The sequence below is a fragment of the Geotrypetes seraphini genome, chromosome 9 (assembly GCF_902459505.1).
Source record: "Geotrypetes seraphini chromosome 9, aGeoSer1.1, whole genome shotgun sequence".
NCBI classification, from domain to species: Eukaryota; Metazoa; Chordata; class Amphibia; order Gymnophiona; family Dermophiidae; genus Geotrypetes; species Geotrypetes seraphini.
The window spans coordinates 65,844,112-65,861,378 of NC_047092.1; the positions used below are offsets into that span (position 1 = coordinate 65,844,112).

At 42.7% G+C, this 17,267-nt stretch overlaps 1 protein-coding gene across 3 annotated transcripts in view; it reads left to right on the forward strand.

Moving 5' to 3' along the window:
* ANO6 (anoctamin 6) overlaps positions 1–17,267 on the forward strand; it is a 230,726-nt gene that overhangs the window by 103,837 nt on the left and 109,622 nt on the right. For all 3 annotated transcript variants that reach the window (XR_004540720.1, XM_033959705.1, XM_033959706.1), the window contains 3 exons: positions 7,538–7,816; positions 9,915–10,028; positions 12,142–12,257. Coding sequence is in view for 2 of the 3 variants with exons in the window: in XM_033959705.1 (XP_033815596.1) it covers positions 7,538–7,816; positions 9,915–10,028; positions 12,142–12,257 (509 nt within the window). In the remaining variant the exon portion in view is untranslated. The remainder of the gene's footprint in view (positions 1–7,537; positions 7,817–9,914; positions 10,029–12,141; positions 12,258–17,267) is intronic.

Sequence of the window (17,267 nt, forward strand, 5' to 3'; positions counted from 1 at the left end):
AGCACCTATTTATTTAGGTGCCTCCTATAGAATTTCCTCCTAAAGTTATAGAATACCAACTAAGTGCAGTTACATGTGTAAATGCACATTAGCGCTAATTAGCTCCAATTATAGCCAATTATTGATTGGTAATACCAATTTGAACCTAAATTAACAATTAAGTTACGTGTGTAACTGGAGGTATTTTATAAGTTCCATATGCAATTATGTATGCTGAGCTCAAAATTGGGCACGCACAATTAGAATTAAGGATGATATGGATAGTACTGCTAAATATTCATGGAGAGCAACCGGTTAAGGGAATTATCCAGGTAATGGCTGTTATCTGGATAATTCCTTTTGAGTATTAGGCTTGCATGTATATTAACTAACACCCTCCCCCCTATACAAATCCGCGGGAGCAGCTGCTGTGCGGCAAATGCTCCGATGCCCATTAAATCCCTATGGACATCAGAGAGATTATCGTAGCAGCAACCACGGCTTTCTAAAAGAAGCCCTAAGTGAAAAATTCAGCTAAGAGTGGTTAAAAGAAAAATGTTATAAAATTATGACAAAAATGGAGTGGGGGTTAGCTTTAGAAGTTGACCCAAGGTAGACACAAGGTTTAAGAATGTTCCTATTACCATAATCTTTTTCTCCATGTAGTGGCAGATGAGGTCGAAAAGTATACTGAGCCCAGACAAAAGTGGCATTTATGAAGGCACCCTTTATTATAATATATAATTACAGAGTATAGCACTATCACTAGATGTCCAATGCTATACTCTGTAATTCGCTGTCTGTACAGTTTCTCTTCATTGTAAACCGCCTAGAAGTCGCAAGATTGTTGGCGGTATATAAGAATAAAGTTATCATTATTATTATTATAATGCTGGGAATGATCTGTGTTGTTCTGCAGGCCAGGCAGATGTGAGCCAGATAAGGTTCCATTGCCATATTTTCTTATCTTTTGTTGATGTCACACAAAGATCTTCAATGCTTCAAGGCATGGAACCAGTACAAGGGATGAGTGTTGATAGGGGATGCCATACTGTAAGTTTATGGATAAGACTACTAAGATTGAAAGAAAGGAAAATTTGTATAGATGGGAAAAGCTTATGCATAAAATTTTGAAATATGATCCTCAGGACCACAGCTGGTTCTATTTTATAGCTTCCAAAACTATTGCATTTTATAAGAACATAAAAATAGTCATACTGGTCAGACCAATGACTCATCTAGCCCAGTATCTTGTTTCCACAGCGGCAGTCCAGGTCATAAGTGCATGGCAGAAACCCAAATAGTAGCAACATTCCAAGCTACCAATTCCAGGACAAGCAGTGGCTTCCCCCATGTCTGTCTCAATAGCATACTATGGACTTTTCCTCCTGGAACTTGTCCAAACCATTTTTAAACCTAGCTACACTAACTGCTGTTACCACATCTTCTGGCAACGAGTTGCAGAGCTTAACTATTTTTGAGTGAAAAAATGTTTCCTCTTATTTGTTATAAAGGTATTTTCATGTAACTTCACTGAGTGTTCCCTAGTCTTCGTAATTTTTGAAAGAGTACAATATTAATCCACTTTTACCAATTCTACACCACTCAGGAATTTGTAGACTTCAGTCATATATCCCCTCTGACATCTCTTTTCCAAGCTAAAGAGCCCTAACCTTTTTAGCCTTTCCTTGTACAAGAAGAAGGGTTGCCCCCTCCCCCTTTCTGTCTCCCCCTCCCCCCTTCATGCCCAGGACCTATAAAATACAGAATGTTTTCTCTAGCCCCGCAAATCTGCTTCTATCAACAGGGATTTTATTTGGGTTTTCGCAACACATATATGGTTTGCTGCTGTTTATTTCTCCCTTATATTCTGTAGGCTGGTTAAAAAAAAAAAAAAGTATAAGAATATATGTAAATGGAAAAGTATGATAATTGCAACACAGGCTAGCATTTTTTCCTTCTTTTCCTTAGTTGCAATTATGCAATTTGTTGCTCACAGACTGTATACTTCCTTCATGCAAATAGAATTGAAAAACATATGTCTCAAAAGGAAGAAATAGGCTAATAATGCATTCTACAGCTTGGAATCAGATCTACTCCTGATATCTGTTAAGGTTTTGTCCCACTGCTGTTTGGACCTCAAGGATTAATTTCTCAAACTTAGAATAGCTTTATAATATATTTTTCCAAATGTCTCAAATAACTATTTGCCGTGGCCAACTTTCCAACACAAAGCTGGTTAATCAACCTTCTATGGGTTTATTTTTATAGAATTGTTTTGGTTTTTTTTAAATATCTTTATTCATTTTAAAGCTAAAAATAAGTGCAACATATTATACAGACATTTTACACTTCAACAGCACTTAAATTCAATCAAATTATATTTCATAACAAATACATGTATCCTCCCCCCCCTTCTATATAACCAAGAATTGCACTCAACCATAATTAAATTAAAAGTATTTCCCCACCCTGGACGTGTATGTTCAAAGGGCAAAATCCATAATCACTCCTTACAGAATTTTGTCAATGGCTCCCAAACATCCTTAAATTTCCTATAGTGACCCTGCTGTATAGCAATCATACGTTCCATTTTAAAAATGTGGCATAAAGATTCCCACCAGAAATTATAATTTAACCAGTCCCAGTTTTTTCAGTTCTTCAAAATAAGTTGTATGGCAACTCCCATCATAATAAAGAGAAGCTTATTATTATGGGAAGATATTGGGCTTTTAGCCCTCATTAACGTGCCAAATAGCACTGTATTGTACATTAATGCCATTGGATTTTCCAATATTTTATTCACTTGACCCTAAATGGATCTCCAAAACTTAAGTATCAAGGGACAATAGTACGGTAGATGATCCAATTAGAGAGCTGCACGGGAACGGGGAAGACAGGAATCCCGCTGGGATCCCGCGGGTTCCCCCTTTGGGTCACGGGGATCCTGTGGGGACGCCCCCTAGGGTCACGGGGATCCCGTGGGGACGCCCCCTAGGGTCGCGGGGATCACGTGGGGACGCCTCCGAGGGTCACGGAGTTCCTGCGGGGTTGGATGGCACTCGAGCCGTGAGGCTAGTCTCCTTCGCCTTACCTGCCCTGCCGCAGCACACAGCCAAACTGAAGTTTTCCCGATGTCAGCGCTGATGTCGGAGGGAGGGCTTAAGCAAAGCCCTCCCTCCGACGTCAGCGCTGACATCGGGAAGACTTCCGGTTGGCTGAATGCGGCAGGGCAGGTAGGGAGAAGGCAATGGCGTACCAAAAGGGAGGGGGCGGTCTGCCCCGGTTGCAGCCATGGGGGGGAGTGTGCACAGACGGTCAGGGGGCCTTACCTTTGTGGCTCTTCCCCCGACCGACCGACAACAGGCCCGGCCAACAAACCTCCCTGCCCTGTAGCCGCGAATCTAAATTACCTTATTACAGCAGCTTCAATACTCCAGCTGCTGTAAGAAGGTAATTTAGATTCGCGGCTACAGGGCAGGGAGGTTTGTCCGACTGGGCCTGTTCTGTTGTCGGTCGGGTGGGGAAGCGCCACAAAGGTAAGGGGCAGGGAGGGAGAAAGGGAGGGAAGGTGGAGTGGAGAAGAAAAGACGCTTAAGGGAAATGGGTAAAAATGAGGGGGGAGAAGGCCGCTGAAAGCACTGGGGAAGACAAAGGGGTGGAGAAGGACACTGAAAGCACATGGGGAAGACAAAGGGGTGGAGAAGGACGCTGAAAGGACATGGGAAGACGGGGGGAGAAGGACACTGAAAGGACATGGGGAAGACGGGGGGGAGAAGGACGCTGTAAGGACATGGGGAAGACAGAGGGGAAGAAGGACGCTGAAAGGACATGGGGAAGACAGGGGGGAGAAGGACACTGAAAGCACATGTGGAAGGCAGAGGGGGGAGAAGGATGCTGACAGGACATGGGGAAGATGGGGGGGGGGGAAGGACGCTGAAAGGAAATGGGGAAGAGAGAGTGGGGAGAAGACGCTGGAGGGAAGAAGACAGAGATGCCAGACTATGGGGGGTGCGGAGGGAAGAAGATGGGTGCCAGACCAATTTGGGAGGGGGGAGAAAGGGAGGGGCACAGTAACAGAGCAAATGGAAGACGAAGAGAGACAGTGGATGGAAGGAATTGAATGAGAACATGAGGAAAGCAGAAACCAGGCAACAAAGGTAGGAAAAAAATTCTTTTTTTTTTTTTTTGCTTCAGGATAAAGTAGTATATTAGTTGTGTTGATAAAAATTTATAAACATTAGAGGTTCTGGTAAAAACCTATTTACAAAGTATGTATTCTTTCCAATTAATATTTCCAAATTAATAAAGTCTTTTTGCTTATTTTTAAATGGGTTTCTACCAGAACCTCTAATTCAGTAGCATAATTAAATGAAATAACTATTTCTGTAGTTTATAGGGACAGGCGGGGATGGAGGGGATTCCTCGTGGGGACGGGTGGGGACGGAGGAATTCCTCGTGTGGACAGGTGGGAGTCCTCATAGGGACGGGTGGGGATGGGTGGGACTTTGGCGGGGACGGGTGGGATTTCTGTCCCCGCGCAACTCTCTAGATCCAATGTCCCTAAATTGAGATGACAGTGCGAGCATCTATTAGACTTAGAACTATCCAATTTCTGTAAACAAACAGGGGTCCAAAAAGATCTATTTAACAAGAAAAACCATGTTTGTCTCATAGATGCAGACGCCATATATCTCATCCTCCAAGTCCAAATTCGTAGCCATTGAGATGCAGAAATCTGCTGCTTTATCTCAATGCTCCAAATGTCACGAAGACCAGTCTTTGATTTCTTATTCAAAAATTCAGATATTAATTTGTACCAGTGGGCAACCTGATGCCCTAGGAAATCTGTCTGGAAGCATAGGACCAGCAAACTATACTGGTTTTTGAGATTTCTCCCTTGTATTTTTGTCCAATGCTACTTAGTTTCTGTAGGTAAATTTGGGGACAAATCAACCTTATATTAGAATCATCTATTACGTTATATGAAGCTTTAATTTGTGGGACACCGATTGCGATGGCCGATCAAGAATAGAAGCGACTGCTGGGGACTAATCGCACACATCCTGCTCCATTGCTGCCCTGCACTCTGCCCCAATCTTCCACTGCCGCCCTGCACTCTGCCCTCAGAGGTTCATTTCCTGCCCTACTTTCTCCTCCATGTCCTCTCTGCTCCCCCTGGCTCTGCCACCTTCCCTGAAGTGCGAGCCCGCAGGTTTAAAGCGGAGCTGCACACCGCAGTGCGGCACCGCTTTAAACCCACAGGCTTGCACTGCATGAAAGGTGCAGAGAGCAGGGCATGGACCAGCTAAGTGTCGGCAAAGGAAGAGGCTTCCGCCGCCGGCGGGAAGAGGCTGCTGCTGCCGGAGAACAGGAGAGTCGGGGCCTGAAAAAAAAACCACAGTAAAAAAAAAAAAAAAGGACACAAAATGCATGCGCAGACCATCTGCAGGGATAGCAGATGGTCTGCGCATGCATCAGGATCGCACACTAGTGATCCGTGCATGCAGAGGGGGGCGTTCTTCTGAGCGCCCTCATTACAATATTGGGCTGTTGTGAATTCGTCGGGCCTGCTGAAATCAGCCGCAGCAGAAGTCAAGGTTTGTGAATCTAGCCCTTAGTATCCATTTTCACACTTAACTTTAGGTGTGACCACTTTTGCCAGTTCAATGGCCGGTGTAAATGTGTGTTCCTGCATCAGTTATGCATGTAACTAATAGTATTCTATAACCTCTACATGCTTATCCTGACCATCCCATGTCCACAACCCCATGGAAGTTGCATGCAATTGATTTTACCCACGCAACTTCTAGAATACCAACCAAGGGCAGTTTCACTAATGAGCTAATGGGCACTAATGAGCTAGAATACCAACCAAGGGCATTGCTAATGAGCTAATGAGCAGTAGTGAAGTAAGGGAGGGTGAAGGTGCAGACTTCCCCAGGTGCCATCTTCAGAGGGGGGGGCACTGGCGCCTCTCCTCCTCTCTGCCCCTCCATTTACCTCTTTAAATGTTTCACTTGTTGCTTGCGCCGGCCTCAGCTCCCTTCTGCCATCACTTCCTAGTCACAGGACCGAGGCCAGTTGGAGCAGCAGGTAGAAGATGCTCACACCAGCGAACCTTTCAAGAGGTATGTGGAGGATGAGGGGCGCTCAAGCACTGTAGAAGAGTGGGGGCACATGGCAAGGTGATGCCAGGTGCCACTACCCTGACACCAACATCCCTCTCTCTGCCTCTGATAACGTGTGCCAATTAAGGCCATTTATGGCCTATTATTGTTCATTAACCCCAATTAGCTCCTAATTATTATGCAATTAATTTGTATGCGCAACTGACATTCTATAACTTGAATGTGCCAATGTGAGTGCTAAGTGTAATTTGGGCCCACAATTTTATAGAACTTGGGGGTTGGTGCACAACTGCAAGGGAGTGTAAAAAAGCCACAAATGCATCTTATTGAATACTATCAATTGTGTGTGTTGCATAGTGTGCTTAGGTGCGCCAACTTACACTAATCATTGCCATTGCATAAATTAGCATGCTTGACTTAAGAACATAAGCAATGCCTCCACTGGGTCAGGCCTGAGGTTCATCGAGCCCAGCAGTCCGCTCACGTGGTGGCCCAACAGGTCCAGGACCTGTGCAGTAGCTCTCTATCTATACCCCTCTGTCCCTTTTTCCAGTAGGAAATTGTCCAATCCTTTCTTGAACCCCAATACCGTACTCTGTCCTATTACGCCCTCTGGAAGCGCATTCCAGGTGTCCACCACACGCTGGGTAAAGAAAAACTTCCTAGCATTCATTTTGAATCTGTCCCCTTTCAACTTTTCCGAATGCCCTCTTGTTCTTTTATGTTTTGAAAGTTTGAAGAATCTGTCCCTCTCTACTCTCTCTATGCCCTTCATGATCTTGTAGGTCTCTATCATGTCTCCTCTGAGTCTCCGCTTTTCCAGGGAGAAGAGCCTCAGTCTCTCCAATCTTTCAGTGTTTGAAAGGTTTTCCATGCCCTTAATCATTCGTGTCGCTCTCCTCTGGACCCTCTCAAGTATTGCCATATCCTTCTTAAGGTACGGTGACCAATATTGAACACAGTACTCCAGGTGCGGGCGTACCATTGCCCGATACAACGGCAGGATGACTTCTTTCGTTCTGGTTGTAATACCCTTCTTAATAATACCCAGCTTTGTACTAGTATTCAATACTATATGCCCAGAAGTTGTTGGAGCATTGGTGGAATGTACACCCCATTGCGGCACCTACATCATGCTACCAAATTTATAGATTTACCCCATATAGTTTAAAGGTCTGCCAAAACCATGTCCAGAACACGTTCCCGTGAAATCTGTACTTACAGTCACATAGGTGTAACTGAAGCACCTTTGTTAAAATCACTACTTAAACGGACATTCTTTACACATATAAACCTTCTAATATTGTCTCCTTAATGCTTTATCTGGCCTTTGTCATCCATGGGATTATTTCCAGCTGTATGGCAAACATTGGTTTTTTTTCACATTTTCATTTTTGTTTATTTTTATCACTCTTATATTGCTGCAGGTCATGGATCCAAAGCTTGTCTTTGTGAAAGTGCACGCTCCTTGGGAGATCCTCTGCACGTATGCCGAGATAATGCACATCAAACTGCCTCTGCAGGCCAATGATTTAAAGGAGAGCCCATCTGCTTTCAAGTGGTTCACCAAGCTTTTCACAATTAGCGAGGACATCATTAAACCAGAGCAAGAATTTTTCACAGCCCCCTTTAGAAAGGACCAGCTAGAACACTTTTATGTTATGCAAAAAGATGATTTCTTCACCCCAGCTACTAGAAGCCGAATTGTAAGTCTACAACAGGGGTTCTTAACCAGTGGTATCTAGAAGAGATCAAACAGGGTGGGAAGGGTCTTGAAATCTGAGGCAATGTATTGAAACTTTCTAGACAGACTGAAAGCAATTATTACAGTAGAGTCTCAGTTAACTCGGTCTTAGTTAACTGGGACTCTCACACAACCGTTAAAAATATTGCTGGTGGGAAAAAAATGTTCCCCGAAGCACCAGTGGCAGCATCCTGAGCCGCGAATCCTCCTTCAAACCCCAAAGCAGCTACGAATTCCTCTCCCACCCCAAAGCACCAGCGCAGCAGCAGTCCTGGGCTGCAAAGCCATCAATCCCTCCCTCCCTCAAACCCCAAATTAGCAGAAGCAAGCCATGAACTCCCTCATTCCCTCCCTCCCTCTATCTCTTCCTTACCCAAAGTGCAGTGGTCAGCAGGAGGCACTGGCTGCTCGCAGCCAGCCCCGGCAGGGCTTTTCCTCTGACACATCATTTCTGACATGAGGAAAGGTCCTGCCAGAGCTAGCCACAAGTAGCCTCTTTTGAGGTTGCCTCCTGCTGACCACTGCACTTCAGGTAAGGAAGAGAGAGAGGGAGGGAACGAGGGGTTTCGCGGCTCAGGACCACCACCTGCTTCTGCCACTTTGGGGCTTGAGGGAGGGAGGAAAGCTTTGCGGCTCAGAATCGCTGCTGCGCTAGTGTTTCTGGGGTTGTGGGAATTGAGAGTGTGTTAGACAAGATTTCTAACACACTCTCGATCAGAAAAACAGTTATCTAGTATCCACCAATCCCCATGGATGCCAGATAACAAATTCTACTGACCATCAGTTTTTGCTAGTATACTTGTATACCACTGTTTCCTCTAAGCTGAGCAGGAGTCCTCCACCTCCAGTCTTGCCACTGGGGGGGGGGGGGTTCACTATTACATCTTCAATTGCAAGGGACAGACAAGTTCTGCAGGATTCCAGGGAACTTGCCTGCCCCTAATAATTGAAAACACAGAATTGAAGCAAACCCCCCCCCCCCCACACACACACATACACACACGTAGCAATGCAGTCAGAGGACTCCTGCTCAGCTTAGAGAGAACTGTGTTGTGTATTACTGTAATTTTAGAGACATGTTAGCAGTTAACACTATTAATAGTTAACGGTAACATATGAAGCTGTTACTAGTAACTTGAGGTTTCATTTATCAGTTAAAAGGATGTTGAAACCAAAAAAGATTAAGAACCACTTGTCTAAAGGATGACAGCACCTCTCCTTTTAAAATCTCAAACATTTCTACTTAGCCTTTTCCTGCACATAAGCCGTAGTTGAATAGAGGCTTCAATACAGAGTTACCAGATGTCTGGGAAAAGATGGACTTTCCAAAACCCAACAGTTTGTCCGGATTTTGTAAAGCCCCGATGAGCTCCGGCGGCATCTGCAGAGCCTCTGAGCATGTGTGGATGACATCACACCTATCCGCATATGCTCGAGGCCCTGCAGACACAGTCTGGCGGTCAGGGAAGAAGAAGTGAGGCTTGTTGGGGTGGGGCTGAGGGCAGGGCTAGAGGCAGAAGTGGGCGGAGCTGAAGGCAGAACAGGGCGGGGCCATGTGTCCAGGTTTTTTCTTCTCAAAATATGGTAACCCTACTTCAGTATATCTTTTCAATATCTAGCAGTTTATTGATGTCTGCAGTCAACTTGGAAGTTGTGCTTCAGTTCACAGGTTTATATTTATGGTTCACAACAGTCAACAAGTAAACCAAAGACAAAGTCGATTCTGATGCAGCTAAAAGGGAACACTAGTATGCTGCTGGCAGAATGCTTGGAAAAGAGATACTGGAGGCTAATTTCACCATAGCACATTATGAGTCTGATTTTCTCAGTCCCTCCCTCCCCACCTCTGGAAATAGAATTGAAAAACTCTCGGGAAATCAGGACCTGAAAGAACTGCAACAGACATCAGGGTGGATACATCTCACTGCCCTGCTCTTGAACTCTCTGGGGACAATTGGGAACTGGGGAGAGAGGATGAGAGGTCTCAATTATTGGCTCCTAAGTTCATAGTATGGCTCCTAGAAAAGTTGTCAAGACCTAAAATATTTTTGTTTTTGCAGGTTCACTTTATTCTTTCCCGAAATGAGTATGCAGTGAGAGACAACGTGAAGAAATTTGGCATTAACAAACTGCTGGACTCTGGAATCTATAAGGCAGCTTTTCCTCTTCATGATGTAAGGATGTACTTGAAAACTTTATTTTTGGCCCAAAAAATAATGCATGTATCAATAAGCCTTCTACACAAGGATCCCAGTAAGTTAAGGAAACAATGTTCAATTCACAGCAGTCAGAGTTTTTGTAAGCACTAAGGCCCTGATTCTATAAATGACGTTTAACTCCTAGTCACCATTTGGCGCAGTTGCCAGTCAACTGGTAAGCATTAAATCCTTAGATGCGCTTCCATTTAGACCACATCAACCTCTGTTGAAGAAATTACATTGGCTTCCATTTCAATTGAGAGTTCAATTTAAATGTTCCTGTATAATCTTTAAAATTTTATATGGATTATTTGCTCCTTTAATGTCTTTATCTCTAAACGCCATGAGATATTTGAGCACGTGAACAACTCATATGTATAAGTTTTCTTTTCCATCATTAAGAGGAATCAAGTCCATTAGTAAAATTTCACACGCCTTTCCATACTTACTAACTGCGATATGGAATTGACTTCCTCCTCTATTCAGATCTTTTGCAAAACCTTAAAAACCACTATGTTTCATGGCTTTTTAGGTTATAGCTCCAATGAACGTTAAGGAATCTTTCTTTGTGATCTAATTAACATAGAAACATAGAAATATAGAAGATGACGGCAGATAAGGGCCACAGCCCATCAGGTCTGCCCACTCTACTGACCCACCCCCTATTTTTAGGAGATGATTCGGTATATAAGACTAAGAATTAGATTAGATTAGAGTTTTCTTAGCCTAAATGAGTGCACCTAAGTCAATCCACATCCAAACCCATCCCGAATCTGCCCCTAACCATGCCTACTTGCCGGTAGGTGCCTCATTGTAGACACCTACCGGCAAATTAATTTTTTAAAATCTTTTTTTAGTTGTTTTTTTAATGGTGCTTTCAATTATCAGCACTTATTAAGCCAATTCAAAAAAATTAAGTTAGACACCTAGATCAGCTAGACACACCGATCTAGGTGCCTAACTGTTGGCATCTTTTTTAGAATCAGGGCCTGACTGCCAAGGGCTGAATTAGGCCCAGAGATTCAGTGCCGGCACATATCCAGGCACCAGCAAGTTATCCGGGTATGACTGAGATTCAGTGCCATAATTGCATAGCTAACTGGCCATAGTTAAGACTGCTTTTTTTGTGCTCCAACTGCCAGTTAGCTAGCCGGATAACTTCCGGGTCCACCTTGGCACTAACAGGATCATAACATGGTACTCGAAGTAGATCAGTAGTGCTATTAGATTCAGTGCGGCTGAATATCTGGTCTAGGGCCAGCCAGAGCAACACCCTGTTACATCATATTTTAAAACCCTTCCTAACATTTTTATTCTTATGATTATTGTATTGGGTTGTATTAAAACAAACAAAATAAGCCTAATAAGCCATAAAAAAGTGTTTTATTTATTTCTCTTTGTAATAAATAATGGTTTAATACAGGTACATGATTATTTTTCTGTACCTTGGTTTAATACACGTGAAACTGCCAAATTTACAGCACTGGAAGTTTCATTGCTCCTGTTACCTCTTCCATTAGGAAGACCATCACTTCATTTTAGCCACAAACATAATCTTACTTCTATTAGTTTTTGCCATAAAATTTCCTTTTTCTGATGGTCTTGTATGCTATGTATTGGTCTTAATGGAAACTGGGGTCTTTGTAATAATAATAATAATAATAACTTTATTTTTGTATACCGCCATACCCCGAAGAGTTCTAGGCGGTTCACATTAGTTAGACAGAGATTACAAGTGGTTACATATCAAATTGATCATAGAGTTGCAAACAGCAAGGCGAGAGTAGTTACAAGTGTTTACATATCGAATTGATCATAGAGTTGCAAACAGCAAGGAGAGAAGTAGGGGAGAGAGGAGGGAGATGGGGGAGGGGAATAGATCAGAACGGGGGGGAGGATTGAAAAGGGGCATTAAGGGTCTTGGTCTCGGAATAGGTGAGTTTTGAGTAATTTTCTAAAGTCAAGGTAGTTGTAGGGTGAGAGAGAAAATTTGTTCAGCATCCAAACAAGAATTAAGAGTGATGAGAGTTGCCAAAGTCTGAAAGAGAATCTGTTTAATAAATTTTACATTATCCTTTACTTTATACAGTGCAAATTTAATTGTCCTGCAGAAGATCCAAACCACCCTAGTGAACGATATCTTCTCTACAGGAACTGGGCTCATCCGCGAAGCTTTTTAAAACTACAGCCACTGGATCTTATCAGGTGATGGGAAGTATGAAATAAAGTCTTCCTGAAATCCTTAGATGTCAGTGAGGCTACCCAATCAACCATTTCCTTTTTATTTCCATGGTGATACTCTATCATCAATTTATTTATATGATCTTCATAAGCTAAGCAATCTCTCTACTGTGCCTATTGTTCGTTCTATTTTGGCTTATGGTTAGCATTTTTTGGTTGAATGATAGCATATCCAAAGAGGGAATTTTTTTTTTTCTCACTATCCTAAAGACAAGATGTTCGTAGATTTCCTTACATATTCTACAGATGTTCTGCTTTTTGTAAGCAAACCAACTTTATGATGAAGCGGATTCTGGGGATACATGGGGAACAATTTTTTTTTTTAGGGCCCTGATTAGATGATGCAAACTGTGTTGTCCTCAAGACCAGTCTACATCTTCCTTCTTATCACTCTCCTCTAATAACTTTAATTAACTGGGCGATGGATGTCTGAAACACCCTTCTTGTAGAAGTGATGGGGACAAAAACTGTAACATACTTCAAAAAGGCATGGAATAAATACAGAGGATCCCTATCTAGCAAGAGGAGGGAAGCAAATGACATAGAGGGGTATAAGATATGCGGAGAGGTAGGTGTAATCCTAAACAAAGGCATAGAGAAGGTAACTTGCATGTTCTACACAGAGCCGCATATATGATTCTAACCATCTTGCTGGAAAGACTTGATGAACAATGCTGGTCTTTTTCTGCCTTCTGTTACTATGGGTGAGAACATGGGTTGTAAGAAATTAATATCAGTTTGTTGCCTCACAAATAAAAACTGTCTCAAGGGTTACACCCTTTCACCTCTGTTTAGCTTCTTAGGTAAATCAATAACTTCTCAATCTGTGCATGACTTTCTATTTCCCTTGGGTTATGGACATGGACACGGGACATGGACACGGACCTTCATGGCACTTAGTAAATCATGCTGTCACTCAAATGTAGTTTAACTTCATACTGAATGAGACTTTACCTCCTGGACATTGGAATCTTCTTCTTTGTTCCTCTTTTCTTTTTTCCCCACTTCTCTACTAAGGTAGAAGTTGTCACTGTCTTCACACTTGCAACTACTCATATTTATGGTTTCTCTGGTCCTGGACTTTTAATTTCTTATATACTGCCTGCAAACTTAAAAGCTATTGAATTGGTATATATTCAAGTGCAGGAGATACTTTTCTGTCCCCGAAGGGCTCACAATCTAGTTTTGTACCTGAGGCAATGGAGAATTGAGTGGCTTGAACAAAATTGCAAGGAGCTGGTTCCCCTGGTTTTCAGCCCATTGTTCTAACCATTAGGCCACTCCTCCACTCAGATTCTTCACATTCTCTTATGGCCTCTCGTTCATCTTTTACACTCACTCCACATGGATTCCTTCCTGTGTCTTGCTAGGCCTCTTATACCTGATCTCTGAGAATCCTTCTCTTCCTCAGCCCTTGGCTGGATTAGCACTTTAGGATCTCCCTTCACAGAGTTCTGACTAACAACATGGTACCCACCTGTCTATGAGCAGCAGGAAAACTCTTGGGGGAGCCTCTGGTTCCTTTGTTCATTGGTTTAAGATGAAGCTAGATTAGCACTTCACCCATACACCTTTTCTTGTTGTCCTAGATCTAGATCAGCACCTAGGACTCCACTGACTCAGGAACCCTATGTTATAATAATAATAACAGTTTATATACCGTAGGACTGTGAAGTTCTATGCAGTTTACAATGATTAAAAATGCTACAAATTGAGTAGATCGAACAAAGTTAGAAGTTAGTGACTAACAGTTCTAGAGATCAATAGTTGTGGGAAAGGTTGTGCACATCAGCTACCTAAGTAGCTAAGTACTTCAGGAATAGATATGTTTTGAGATGTCTCCTAAACTCCCCATAGTTATCAGCATGCATAAGCAATTGTTCTAGATCTTTGCCCCATAATGCTGCTTGATAAGAGAAAAGATGTTGATGATGTCTTTTAAATTTTCATCCTCTAACCGGTGGAGAAACAAACTTCAAGTGTGAGCTTCTCTTGTGTCTATTGGTTCAGAAAGAGAAGAGGTCAATTATATATTTAGGGGCTAAACCAGATAGTGCCTTGAAGCAGAAACATCTGAACTTAAACTTCGCACGTGCTTCCATCGGCAACCAGTGCAGGAGTCGGTAGGAAAGAGTTACATGATCGGACTTCTTCAACCTGAAAATCAGCCTGACCGCCGCATCTTGTACCAGTTGTAATCACCGCATATTCTTCTGGGAAATTGCTAGATGGGTGATATTACAGTAATCAAGTTGGCTCAGTATAAGGGATTGTACCAAAATTCTGAATGATGAAGCATCAAAATATGCTCTAATGGACTAAAGCTTCCAGAGAGTAAAAAAAACCCTTTCTAACCAAAGAGTCCACCTGGTCTTTCATGGTTAGGCCCTAGTCCAGTATTACCCCCAAGACCTTCATAGTAGATTAAATAGAGTAACTAAGTCAGTTGTCAGTTCTGCAGAAAGGAGAATCAAAGGCAGATTCCCCTGTACTGGAAGCTTACTCTTCTTTTTGTATGTCACCTGACCTGTGTACCTTCTAGCTGTGTGGGGGGATTCCACCTACAATCCTGCTAGTGGAGGTGCTGTTTCAATATCACATTTTCAGTAGTGAAGGCCAAGCTTGTTTTACAGGACTCCAGAAGTGCCTGGCTGTAGTGTCCTCCAAATACAGGCTCAATTTTCTCACTGACTTCAATTTGGAATAGACCTGACAGGTTACACAGAACACAGGAGTAATATAATAGGAGCATGTGAGGTCTGCCTTTGATTGGCTGTGGAGGACAACCTAAAGTAAGGAAAAAATAGGAAACTAAGAAGCTGGTGAATGATTAGGTTATATTTTATAGATCAGCTATACATGATATCAAGGTTGTAGGAGCCCACAGTTGCTGTTCCTAACTTCTTAAGATTAAAAAAGAATGTAGCTATTGAGGTACAAAGAAAAAGTACTTATCAGGAAACTTTATAATACATTTACAAGAAAATCAAACTAATGTTAGTGCAGTGGACTGTGATCTTAGGGAACTGAGCTCAATTCCCACTGCAGATCCTTGTAACCCTGGGTAAGTCACTTACCCACCGTTTCCCCAAGTACAAAAATTTTGATTGTGAGCCCACTAGGAACAGAGAAAGTACCTGCATAATGTGTAAAGCACTGCATATGTCTAGTAGCACTATGTAATGTAATGTAATGTAATTTATTTCTTATATACCGCTACATCCGTTAGGTTCTAAGCGGTTTACAGAAAATATACATTAAGATTAGAAATAAGAAAGGTACTTGAAAAATTCCCTTACTGTCCTGAAGGCTCACAATCTAACTAAAGTACCTGGAGGGTAATAGAGAAGTGAAAAGTAGAGTTAGAGGAAAAATAAAAATAAAATAAACATTTTAACAAGACAGCATTGATCTAAATACTTTGGAAGGTAGAAGAGAGGAGAGAAAGGAATAGAAGCAGAAGGGGGAGCCGTTGCACAGTAGAATTCTGGAGAAATTTAAATGATAGAAAGGCAAAACAATAGATAAGATTAAAGATAAATCATAAGCTGGAAAGAAAAATAAAATAAAACTTTGTCTTCAATCCACGGTTTCAGCGTCAGTGATGAAGTGGAGCAAGTAAGTTTAGGAGGAGCGATTGACGTTTCCAGAAAGGGCTTCTTCAGGGAAGAGACTTGGCCGACAGTCCCAGGATGCCTATGTCTCCTTCCCTGCGATGTTCTCCCATCCATGCATTCCCTCCCAGACACACTGCCCATGCCTCAGCCGCTCCAAGGAGGCTGCCCCAGATGAGGCCCACGGTGAATGCAGGATTCTCTCCTCTGCGGGAAAGCCGCCCGGAGCCGACAGTCGATCTTCTTAGCGGATTGCAGGGGGGGAAGAGTTCACACTCTTGGTAGGATCGGGTCTGTGTGCTCTCGGTGGTTGTGGCTGGTCTCGTTGCTGCTTAGGTGTAAAAGCAGTTGATCTCCACTGCTGCTGATATTTGAAAGCAGGCAGATTGATCTCTCCAATGGACTGCAGGGGGAGGAGTTCACACTCCTGGCAGGATCGGGTCTGTGGGCTCTTGGTGGTTGCGGTAGGTCTCGCTGCTGCTTGTATGTAAAAGCAGTTGTTTTTCTACTGCTGCAGATATTTAAAGCAGGTAGATTGATCTATCCAATGGAATGCTGGGGGAAGATCTTATATGTCTGGCTGGATCGTGGCAAAGGGTTCCCGGTAGTGGCGGCTGGTCCTATTGCTGCTTAGGTGTAAAAGATTAGTAGTAGTAGGAATATTGGTCATGTGAAGCAATCTATCATCACAGAATTTTGTGTGTCCTTTACTAATCGTAATGATAACTGAACACACATAGATTGCTCTGATCAAAAGCTTACATACCCTTGAATGTTTGGGCTGATTCATGACACACACAGGTTGAGATGACAATGAAGGGTAAGTATCCATACCTGTGCCTTGTTTGATTGTAATTATTGTCTGTATATAATAATCAATGAGCTTCTTAGCTCTAGAGAAAATCTAGTGCATTTCATCTGGGGCTGCATTGACTTTGCTGGTTACTGAAGCATGGGGAAAGCAAAAGAACTGTCAAAGTATCTGTAAGTAAAAGTAGTTCAACTTTATAAATCAGGAGGATATAAAAAGATATCCAAAGATTTGAAAATGCCAACCAGTACTAAGAATAGCCTTACTGGGTCAGATCAATAGTCCAGCAAGCCCAGTGGCTCATTCTCATGGTGACCAATCCAGGTCACTAGTACCTGGCCAAAACCCAAGGAGTAGCAAAATTCCATGCTACCAATCCAGGGCAAGCAGAGGCTTCCCCCATGTCTTAATAACAGACTATGGACTTTTCCTCCAGGAACTTGTCCAAACCTTTCTTTAAACCAGCTACGCTATCTGTTCTTACCACATCCTCTGGCAACGCGTTCCAGAGCTTAACTATTCTCTGAGTGGAAAAATAATTCCTCCTAG